This window comes from Diplotaxodon limnothrissa, linkage group LG8 (assembly GCF_057381915.1).
Source record: "Diplotaxodon limnothrissa isolate DT_005_m linkage group LG8, D_limnothrissa_male_GT1.1, whole genome shotgun sequence".
Taxonomy (NCBI): Eukaryota; Metazoa; Chordata; class Actinopteri; order Cichliformes; family Cichlidae; genus Diplotaxodon; species Diplotaxodon limnothrissa.
The window spans coordinates 22,167,029-22,179,371 of record NC_140603.1 but is presented as its reverse complement, the minus strand read 5'-3'; the positions used below and the strand labels follow the sequence as shown (position 1 = coordinate 22,179,371).

The 12,343-nt window shown below is 41.0% G+C and overlaps 1 protein-coding gene across 1 annotated transcript in view; it reads left to right on the top strand.

Annotated features, from left to right (window-relative positions):
• Positions 1-2,963: 2,963 nt before the first annotated feature.
• The window catches only part of adam12a (ADAM metallopeptidase domain 12a), an 87,352-nt gene continuing 77,972 nt past the window's right edge, over positions 2,964-12,343 (top strand). The window contains exon 1 of the mRNA XM_085360882.1: positions 2,964-3,069. Coding sequence (XP_085217008.1) covers positions 2,964-3,069 — 106 coding nt within the window. The remainder of the gene's footprint in view (positions 3,070-12,343) is intronic.

The window sequence follows — 12,343 nt, the reverse complement described above, 5'->3', positions numbered from 1 at the left end:
TACGGATTCTAGAAACATCTTCAAATCAGCAGTGCCTGCTGTTTAAATGACCTTTCTATGCTCTGTCACGTGGTTGTCCTAGCCACCCTTGTGGTATGCAATTTCAAATAAAGGTTGTTGAAGGTCGAAAGTATGAAATCATGTCTGGACAGTCTGTTGTGGTTTTAATCAAACATCAGCCTCGCCGATATGGTTTCGATTAACTTCTGTTTATGCAGTTTGTTGTCTTGTTTGCACTTGATTGCAAGCTGCCTTTGCTTTGAGACTACTCCATGTAATTGGATGCAGAACAAGCGTCTCACTGTAGCAGTGGCGTCTTCTGACAGTCACTTTCACATGATACCATGTGATGTGAAGCAGCAATGTAAGACAAAATCATCCATTATGCTTCACAGTCCAATCCGGGACAGTCTTTATCCGTCGTCTTCATTTAACATCCAATGCTGAAAGAAATGTGAAGTGAGCTCTGCCACCATTCGATGCCAGATGGAGGAATGTGACCTCGTTACAGTGGAAGCCCCCCCCCTGTTAATGGACAGTTCAACTGAATGGAGCCTTTGTCTCTGTCATTGTGTCATGATGGACCAAGCCTCGCTGTTGCATATTCAAATTTGTGTGTTTTGATCCAGAATGAATATGCAGTGAGCGAGGGGTGTTGCACAACAACGTGATGATTCTGGGTAAAGCAATGTGTCAATATTTATTTTTAGAACAACAGACAACAGAGCAGAAGACCTTCTCATTACTCTCAATTGTCATTTTTCCTCATTTGTCTTTAGGTTTGTGCTCCTCCGTAGTCCAGTCGTTTCATCCATTGTAATTTTCATTGGTGTGTAGAGAAAACAGATGGTTGCTACTATTTTTATAAACCTATTTTCATGTCTGTGCAATTGCATGTGTGGGTGTATTTGGACAGTGGGAGTGCGTTAATAACACCATTCATGGTGCACAATGATAATAATTTGAGACTAGAAGGACACTTGTGTACCATGGATGTTCTTTAAAGAAGATAATTGATCGCATGCATGAGGCCTTAGTCAAAGATTACCTTATTTTACCCTTGCAACTGAGTGTCTGCGTATAAAAATAGCCGTTATGAAATTATTCACACATCAACTGACTCTTATTTGATTCTACATTTATGTGTTTTATATCTGAACAACTTTTGTGTTTCAACTTTTGTAAATGTGCTTTGGGAAGTGAAATTCTTTTCCATTTTGTTTCTCCCAAAATCGTTTTCTCATTGTTGCATAGGTAAGATGGAAGGACGTTCATTAATCATCTGTTCTAGCACCAACAGAGAGCCCTGCTCTGCAAGCACCCCTTGGTTCTTAAAAAGCAAGCAGAGTGCTCCTCAGTATTCATTTATTTCCATGTTTCATCTTGGAGGCAGAGTTTTGAGAGGTTTCTGTGTGAGGGTGTATGCTTTCACACTGCGTTAAGATAACAAGTGGATACGGCGCAGTGACTTTACCTTAAGCCTTAACGCTGGAAGCATGCTGGAGCCCTACCTGAAATGCTAAACAACCCGATGCGGCGCACTGCAGAGTGCACATCGCGAAAAGCATAATTGAGCAGAGCGCTTTGGGTCTATCAGATGGCTTTCTGGCATTTTAAAATGTAAATGTGATGAAGTAAAACCACTTTTTTGTGGCATGCGCACGAGTGAGTCTGTTTTTTTTTTCTGGCTGAGTAACAAGTAATTGATTTACCTTATAACACCTTCCCAGGGAGGCTATAGTCAAATGTGGCCTTAGTGTGTGCTGGTCTGTTAAGCTCCCTGGGTAAAGTTGATCAAGGAATACCAGGAAAGAGGAATGAAATAACCTGGTTTACCTTCAGAATAAAAGGGTGTCTACGTCTACAGCAACGAACGGTGGGCAAGAGAGGTGAAGAAGAGAATGCAGGCAGGTAGGAGTGGGTGGGGACCAGTGTCAGGGGCGATTTGCGACAGAAAGATAATAGTCCCAATAGGTTGGGAGTGACCAGAACTGACAAGACTAAAAATGAGTATTGGAACACCTCAAGTTGAACGGTTTGGAGACAAAGTTAGAAGCATGGCTGAGATGGTTTGGACATGTGCGGGGGATGGATTGTGGATAAACTGGGCAAAGGATGTTGGAGCTGCCAGGTAGGAGGAAAACAGGAAGAGTACAGAGAAGATGCAGGGGGTTGGGGTGACACAAGAGGATGCTAGGGTGAGATGGGGGCCGATGATTCACGATAATTAAGAACTTCAAAATAAAACCTTATAATATCTCTCAGCCTGTGCACTTGCCAGACTTATGCTTTAACAAATGCATACAAAATTGGTTAAATTGGATTCATGCAGGTTTTTGCTGTAGCTTTTGGAACACACTGTGTTCAAAAGGATGGCTTTAAATGAAACTTGAGGATATAAATCCAGTAAATTTTTTCCATCAAAAGAATCGATTTTGCCCTAAATTATTTATTTATTCTCCATGGAACTGTTGCCTTCTTGTTGAAAAATGGGACCGGAAATTGCTTGTTTTTTGCGTCTAACTTGACAGCCTGGTTGCCATTTGTGTGCCCTGGCGGTGGCTTTAGGACCTCGCGGAGCGCATCATTGAAGCACATGGTCGCTACTCATAAGACAACACTCCTCGCCAGTAATTGCTGTGGAATTGATGTCATTCCAGTGGGGCGACTGAGAGACAGCAGCGGCTCGTGCCTTTGTCAATATTTTCATCGCTCTCCACAGTTTTTACTTACGCGCGAGCGGCTTCGCACTTGGACATCTTTGAATGGGGACGAAGTGAGTGGACTCGAATCAGCTGTCTTTGGGATTTCCTAAAGCACCGGTCATATACTTGATCACATTTCAGGAAGTCGTTTCATTTGTGGGGAGGCTCTTGCACATCAGCTGTTGTTGGACTGGAACTGTATGATGGTTGCGCTGCAGTGAAAGACAGTTGGCTAGTCCCCCTCCACGCTTCAGCATCATGAACCCCGAGAGCTGGAGTGTGAAGTTTGTTATTTTGACAGCACTTCAGGCTTTAACTGTCACTTTGTCGGTGTGTGACAGGATGCTCTTAAAATCTGTCAAAGGTAAGAAGGGGAAAGAAGGGGTCTTGCCATATGTTACCAGGGAGGGTATACTGAAAGTCCGTGCGTAAAAGTAGCAGATTATTTTCCTGTGTTTTCTTTTAAACGCGAAGAAAAAGCTTTTTTTTTTTGTCAGTTTAAATGACCCTGTAGCATCCGTCTATATGCACTGTGTTTCTTGTGTATATGTTTTTCCGATTCATTCTGTTCTTCATTCGTGTCTCCCTTTTGGCAGCGTGGGATACATCGTGTTTTATATATGCAGCTGTTAGTTGCTACATCAGACCGACAGATATGTAACACATGCTGGGGTGCAGGGATACATCTTCAAGTACAAAAACTTGCTTAATTCATGGTTCACACTCATTCTCTCCATGTGTGAGCAGCAGAACATGATTTTTTTTTATTTTTTGTTCCAAGTCCACCCACTGTGTACCGCAAAAAAGAGGAGCTGCTGTATAATTGATGGTGCTGAAAGTCTCTTTAGTAATCAGTTGTAACACTTTTGGCGTTTTGCTGGTGCTTTTAAAAGCATACTTCAAGGCACTTTAAGCATACTTCACTTTTTCAATTCCAGGGTTTCTCTAGTGTTAAATTTAAAAATAAAAGCCCATAGTTGATTTGAAGTTAATCAAGTGAGAAGCTTTTATGAAGCCTGAATTATATGCATGGGTTCCCAGCAGCAGCATGACAAAGGGGCTGCACTGAGGAGATGTTCAAATGTGAAGTCAGGTTGTTTTTATATACTAGTATGTGCTTGTTTGTTTGTTTGTTTATCTGGCATTGTGACTGCAAGCCTTTGGGCTCGTGTCATCTGAGTCACCAGCATTCTACGCCCTAGATGAGATTCAACAAGGATGCCACACACAATAAAATTGCAACTGTGGTGAGTCGAGGAGCTGCATTTCAGTAACTTCTAAACACACTGACAGTCACGACACTCACTGTGTGAATCCTGGGAATTAATTACCAGGAAGGGCAAATGTGTGAGACTGGGATTGAAGTATAAGGAAGTTGTTCATTTATTCATCAACAGTTCATCATCGTCAGACGTTAGCCTTGATGTGCATTTCCCGCGGGGCCGGGCTCATCGAAAACCATCATTGTCAGTTGATCGGTCTGTGAGAGTCTGAGACTGTCTGTATCGGCAGAATATTACCAGCTTTTAAGTAATTTGGGCTGATGGGGAAAATTGATGGAGGGTATTCTTCATTACAACCCACAAAAAAGTTTGCAGCCATGATTTTGGTGGTCCCTTTAATCATTAAGACATTTCTGACCAGACAAAACAGGCAAAACAAAGATGGTATATTTCACTTTCTAAACTTGAGAGGGGTTCTTTTTCTTCATGATTTCTTGGACAAGTTGTGCAAAAAATAATTTTTGTGATCAATGAAAGTAATTAGTTGTAGCCTTACTTAATGCAAAGCATAATTAGTGAGGATAATTACTGCTCATTTTCATGTGGCTCTACTTCGTCTCTAGACTGTGGGTTTCATCCAAATCTAAGGCAGCTGAAGGAGCGACTCAGTGCAATGTTGTGTTTGCATACATATTTAATGACACCCTTCCTTCAACTTTCATGTCGATTTTCTCCCTGTCTGTCTTATGCATGTTCCTGTCCTGGCTGGGCATCATTTATGAATGATTTCCTCCCATTGGTTGACACATTTTAGTGTCAGTGAGTATTTACGAGCCAGATGTACTGCTTCGGCCAACATGACTGCCTCTGCCTTGAGCGCTGCATGCAGCTTGCGTGCTGCACCCTCTGACAAACGAAAGCTGAGCTGTGAATATATTTTTGGACTGTAGTAAAAAATTCCTTTAGCAAACAGTGTCCTCCCCTAGAGTGACATTATCACCGTGATGTGACCCATCTCAGGTCTAAGGCATTTAGTATCTTCTCAGTACGAATGGATTCAGTTCTTCCAGATGAGTTGTTCAGGATATTTAAGACCCAGGAGACTGGTAAGAAGAACTGGCTGATCTGTAGTTGTGCATCAAGACAGATTGATCAACCAGTTGTCGTTCCGCAGTGGGGATATTTGTATATAAGAGGGAAAATATCTGGACTGTGCTCATGTGGCCTGACCCTACATGTGTTACATTAATTTCTTCAAATCTGCCGTGGACTTGTTTGACCTCTCCAGCAAACGTTTAAAACACGAGCTGAAACCTGATCCTGGCTCTGGACTTTCTCGTTTGGCTTTCACACCCAGACAGGTCAGAGTTCGACTCAGCATGTCATTCCCAGAGTCTGTCTTCCCTTGTTTGGTCAGAGGTCAGTTGGCTGTGATATGTCTTGCCAGTGTCAAATCTGTCCGTGGTAATTCAAGTTCCACCCCATCAGTATTTCACCCCAAAAACATCACATTATTATATACATTACTCTATAAAAAAAGAAAGAAATCATACTAGAAATTATCTTACAGAGGGATTACAGAAGCATCAATCCTAATGAAGACTTCTAGTAAAGAAGCCCCACAGCGGCTGCTCTTCTTCCATGTCCTGAGGAAGAATAACCTGGGAGCTGCTGCTGGACTCCTAGCACTCCTAGCGCTCATACTGCCTGGGTGTTTGGGCCACAACTGAGAACAGAATGGCTGCGCAGAGGGTAATTATCACTGCCCTAAAAAATCATCAGCCTCCCTCTGCCACCTCTGAAGGGCATTGGCAGATCCTCCTGTCTCAGAAAAAGCAGGGCCATTACAGGTGACCCCTTGCACCCCGCCCACCACCTGCTTGACCCCTTGCCCTCTGGTCAGATCCCACGCCTTCAGACTCGAAAGCAACTTCTTCCCCTGTGACATTCGGACTGTTAAAAAACACTATCCCCCACACACCGCCTCTGCCCACTTACCTCACCAATCTGAGCCGTGGTCTGAGTAACCCACATCACTCAGGCCACTCACATACGGACTCTTTTCAGACTAAGTGCATTGCACTACTTCGAAGCACTTTGTGTAACTTTGTCTTGATTGTATATATTTCTCCAGAGGTGTGGACTCGAGTCACATGACTTGGACTCGAGTCAGACTCGAGTCATTAATTTTATGACTTTAGACTTGACTTGAAAAAATGTTGTAAGACTTGTGACTTGACTTGGACTTTTACACCAATGACTTGGGACTTGAATTGGACTTGAACCGGTTTACTTGAAAAGACTTGATATTTTACCCCAAATATAAAATTTAACATGCATATTATATAGAGATTGAAAATGTGACGTCATTCACGGGTAGAACCGCAAAGGATTCTGGGAACTCGTGGCAAGAGGTACTAGCGCACGCAGGCTTTCAATTAAAATCAGTCACACAGCGATAAAAAGAAACACAAAAATGTCAAGAAGCTGTTGTATTATTAACTGCAATAGCCGGTCGCATGACAGCCACGGGAAGCCGACGGGTAAAGAGATCGGTTGTTATCGGATTACGTCGTTGAAGAGAAATTGTTCGAGCCATGTTTCCGAAGTAACAAAGAGGCGACGGGTGGCCTGGATTGCAGCCATTCAAAGATCAAATATAACGTCCCAGAACACTCCAGCTCACAGGTTAGTCTGCTCCAAGCATTTACACAAAGGTCAGTCTGCTGTTGTAGTTAACATAATTGGTGATATAGGTTACAAGCAAGTCTGGCGCTGAACAGAAATGGTCGCGCTATGCTCCTTTGTTTATTGTGCATAAATAGTGAATTGTCCTGACACAATATTGCGTTTCGCTTCTGTTATTATGGTACATTGACAAAAACATATACTTTTATTCACAGGATAAAACAGGTTTTTTGTATCACTAATTGTCCAGTACGATTACAGCATACAATATTGTTGTCACTGCTACATTTCTGTGATGGGTACCAGAAATTATTTCCACTACTAATTAATTACCGTTGAGCTCAAAGGTCCTATTAATAAACGGTTAAGGAATGTGTATTTATGACAACAATTTGTGAGACTGGTAAACTTATGATACGTACGATGGTCTTTCGTTCTACACGGTGCATTTCAAGGTCGTGCACCCATCCGTCGGTAAACTGTACCTGGGCTTGTTGCAGTGACCTGAAGTTACTAAACTTCATGAGTGTATGCACTCACTCCAAGAACCGTATGATTATAAATATGCATATAAATATGCTACGATGAGATAGCTGACTTCATCTAACTAGCAAATGTTTTCAAGGCTACGTTGGTGATGCAGTTTTTTTTTTAAATGATATTTTAAAAAAAAATATCATTTATTTATGTATGATATTTTTGTCATGCGATTTCAAAGCCGGTCCTACAACCGCATCCAAGAATAACATGCAGCTTATCTCAGAACTGTCGGTGAAAATTATTCTTGGAGCTAGGTTTAATTGAGCTGCATTTTAAAGAGGTGCAATTTCACAATTTGTGTATATTTTCTAAGTTCACTATTTTGTCATGTGTTGAGAAAAACACAGATTTTAAAATTACATGGTCTAATATTTACATTTAGCATAACTGCAACATGCTTTTTTTCGTTTTTTTTTTTAAAGACTCGAAAGGACTTGAAATTCAAAGTTTCAGACTTGTGACTTGACTCGGACTTTTACACCAGTGACTTGAGACTCGACTCTGACTTGCCTGACATTACTTGAGACTTGACTTGAGACTTGAGGATAAAGACTTGAGACTTACTTGAGACTTGCAAAACAATGACTTGGTCCCACCTCTGTATTTCTCCTGTTAGTTATTCCTGCTGTCTTACTATTTGTGTTTTATTCCTGCACAGTTGGCTAGGAGCATCCATAATGTTGCCGTACATGTACAATGACAATAAAGGCATGATGCATGGGTGTAAAACCGTCAACAGACTATAGCTCATCATGCCTTGTGGCACCTATGCTCAATGTTAGCCAATTTGACTACATTCAAATTACAGCTTGGCCTTTATTTTTAACACAGCTATGCATTTGTAAAGTCTGAAGACTGCATCTCATAGAGTTGTAATGCTAATTCTCTTCCTACCCTCATCACTCACTTTATTAGTCAGGGTTGGACTCCCGCTTTGGCTTTAGAACTGCCCTAATTCTTGATGGCATCGATTCAACAAGGTGCTGCAAACATTTCTAAGATTTTGTTCCATATTTACATGATAACAGCACACAGTTGCTTCACATTTGTTGGCTACATATCCTGTTCCACCAAATCCCAAAGGTGCTCTATTGGATTAAGATCTGGTGACTGTGGAAGCCTTTTGAGTGCAGAGAGCTCATTGTCATGTTCAAGAAACAGTTTGAAAGGGTTTGAGGTTTGTGACGTGGCATCTTGTCCTGTTGAAAGCAGCCACCAGAAGATGTTTATTCTGTGATTATAAAGGCATGGTCAGCAGCGATACTCAGGTAGGCTGTGGTGCTTAAACAAAGCTGATTTGGTATTAAGGTTCCCAAAATGTTTCAAGAAAATATCCCTCAAACCATTACATCACCACAACCAGCCTAACTGTTAATAGAAGGCAGGATGGATCCATCCTTTAATGTTGTCATGGCAAACTCTGACCCTACCATCTTAATATGGGAGCAAAAATCTAGACTCATCAGAACCTGGTGGTAATGTGTTTCAAGTGTTCTTAAGTTGAGTTTTGGTGTGGTCTTCTGCTGCTGTAGTCCATCAGCTTTTGGATTTTGACGATTTATGCTTTGAGAGAGGCTCTTCTGCATATCCTGATTGTAAAAGGGGGTCATTTGAGTTTCTGTTGCCTTCAAATTCCTTTCTGTCACCAATCTGGCCATTACCTTCTGACCTGTGGCATCAACAAAGCGGTTTCACCCAGAGAACTGCTGCTCTCTGGGTATTTTCATTTTTTCAGACTGTTCACTGCAAACCCTGGAGATGCTGAGTGTACATGCATCTGCTAGAGTTAATACTGGTTTTAGGTAAATGGTGATACCAGTAATTAACTTGGCTGTATCAAGCATTAATGCACTGAGCATTTCAGAAATGAACATACCACACTCAAACATGCAGGAAACATGCACATCTGAGTAGCAGTCATCATCTTCCTTTAAGGTTTGAAAAACAGAATTTTTTTTCCTTATCTAGCCACCTGCCAGATTTTACATGCCCTGTTCCTGTCACAAAAGGAAGCAAGCTGCAATATGTTTCTTAATGGGCGCACATGTTAACAGGAGCTCGACAGGTCACCTCCTACCTTGGCCAGTTTCTGACAAATTGGCTGCAGTGAAATTCTCCTGTTGCCGCTTGCTTTGTCTGTGTCTGTTCGAGTTCTGGTTCATAGGTGGAGCTGTGATGTATTTTTAAGTGAAGCAGCACGAGCCGCACATCAAAAACTGAAGACAGTTTGAAGCACAACTTTGACCAGTCCAGCCTTGTTAAAAGTTTGGGTTGGTTGTTTTTGGTTTTCATATAAAAAAGAAAATAGTAGCACCTTTTTTAAAATTGTAATTTGATACACCTTCAATTGTTTCTGTGTGACAAAACCTCAAAAGCTGTACAAATTACACTGATACGACGAATAATTATGTGAATCCTTACATTTGTATTTGGGAATGTCAAAAGAGTGTGTGTGCACAAATTACTAACTTGAGTGCACAAGAGCAAGTATGATTTAGTAATGACTTTTTCCCTTCATGAAACCTCCCAAGAAAAAAACGAATGTTTTGCACTTTTGCCATAATGAATTAGTTACATGAACAGAATTGATGTATATTTAAATCCGATTTGCATTATTTTCTGTTGACGCGCTAATTGATTAATCAAATAACCATGCCAGAGCCATTTTGGCTTCGTCAAACACTTAAATGTCAGTCCCTGCTGTTGTAATCCTTGAGCTATATGACTTGTTAGGCGGCTTTGATTGTGCGCCAGGCATGTGCTTCCCATGGCAGAAAGGTCTTCTAGGGAGTTGTAAATGAAATCTATCACAGGAACCATATTAACAAGCTTTCACGCAGCTCCACTTTAAAAGCTACCTGACTCTGACCTTCGATGCTGAGGCAAAGCGTCCAAACCAGGCAGCAAGCACAATCCATGCAGCAGGGAGGGACTGGGAGGGAGGAAGGGTAACATTGTCACCCAGCCGGAGGTGTAACAGCACTGGTTTCTCAGACAGAGTTAACCTCCTGCTGAGCCAAGGGGAAATTTTTGCTGCAGGACCATCTATTTCCCATAGAGTAATTATGTGCTGACATCAGGGTAGTGTGACAGTAAATGAGTTGAGTATATGAGAGAGAGAGCATACAAAAGAGCTATTTACCGGTAGAGGGAGCTTAGTGTTAAATGATTTGGTTATGACCCTAAATATACACCCCAAAAATGTATCCTCCATTAATGACAACCATTAACAGCCTACGTTGCTGTGGCTCTTGACACATTGCTACCTAATTAGATTTAATTCAAGGAGGCCCTGTTTTCCAGTATGTGTAGATTCCTGTTACCATGATGTCACATACAGGTTTCTATGCTCCCTAATGCAACCCTTTGGGTGTTGACATAATGACCCCCCAACTGAGTGAAGTGTTTACCGTGGAGTCGAGCCAATATTACCAGGCACTTTTCACCTTTGCTGAACAGTCTTTATGAATTCAGAGCTGTGGCTCCACTAACAAATTACAGGTAACAAGCAGAGGATTTGTCGATAAAGTGGTGAGCGCGATCTTAAGGCCTGTTTTTGAAATGTGGCACTTTCTTGGCTTTCTCTTTTTCATGTGGATCCAAGTACCAATTACTTTTAGCATTTATATCTGCTTCTTAGTGTAAAAACAAAACAAAGAAAAAGCCTGACAATAGTGACAGTCCTTAGTTTCAAGAGCTCAAAGTGGGGCGGTTGTTCAGCTGATAGGGATATTCTTTCTACAACGAAAATGAGAGAACCTAAAAAAAGAAGCCAGTCTTGATTTTTGTTTTTGGAACGATTTAGAGAATATAAAAAATGTGAATTAATTCTGAATATGCTTTGATTTTACTCAGCTGGCTAACCACAACAAGCAGTCTGATCTCATCTTGGACTGTTGGAATTTGAGATGGGCATTTTTTGTTCTTGACACGCATAAAAGAAACTTAGAAAAAAGTCAGTAATGCCACGATAATAATTCACCCTGGACCTAGAGAAGATCTTCAAGGACTCAAAGAGATAAGGAACACGATCAAAGTTCAGTGCTTTTGAGTGTCAAGGTCATTTACGAAAAAGTGTCTACTTGATGGATCTTCCTTTCGATGTATCGTTCATCATTCTGTTCCCATTCTCTTTGAATTAGCATAAATTGCCCACTCTGATTGGGGATAAATTGAGTTCGTGATATGCTTGTCAATCACCCATTAATAAATGAACAATAGCCATAGACCTAGACATTAACCAATTTTTTTTCTTCTTCTTTCTTGCCCCATGGCCTGATGTCAGAACCAATTTTGGGCTTAGAAACTTTTCTGGATCGTGTCCCCAATCCAGTCAGAGCTCTGATTAAAGACAGTAAGCATCTGCGGACACATGCTCTTGATGCAGAAAAAAAGTGTTCTTTTTATTTGATTTGCTTTATCAAGAACACATTTCCATATGGATCCAAGGACATGACATTTTCATGCTTTTCCCCCCCTCATGTTGTGTCATAGTTCCACATGCAGAAGGTCGACTGAACTCATTACTCTGTTCTAATTAATTAATCCCACATGCTCCTATTTCACGTCCATTTTCTTGCTTTTCCATTGTAGTCTTAGTTAAGTCACCTATACGGCAGTTTAAAAGTAATCCATTGCAAGTATTCAAGCATTTAAATACACCCTGTACTGTATTACTTTGTACTACTACTGTTAGAATAATAGTCAAGCAAAATTTTATTGCAGTAGCTGTTCAAGATGGGGCTAATGTTTCATTACTTTACATGACATTAGACATTTTAGTTGATTCTGCTGTTGACTTTGCCTCTGGGGGCATTGGCCAGTGTTTCAGGGGTCCAGGGTTGCCAAGAGATATGTGTAAATCTGTTCCAAGACTTCCTGTTCCATGTGTCAAGTCATTGCATTGTTTATTTTCACACTGTAAATAAAGACACATTTAAGCTGAACTGTCAGATAAAAGCAGGACTTTCGATCTGCATGCAACCAAACACGTTTAAATGTTTTTGGTCCCTACTCGTGAAATTACATACCGAAACCAGGAAGTTACCAGTGCTAAAAAATGCTATCTCTACAGATTTTGGATCTTTCTCTGGTGGACAAAAGTAGAAAAGTAGAAGCCTTAATGATTTTTAAGTTATGTCATGATTAACAGCAGCCTAGAGCTACAGGTTATGCTGCCTATAAAAA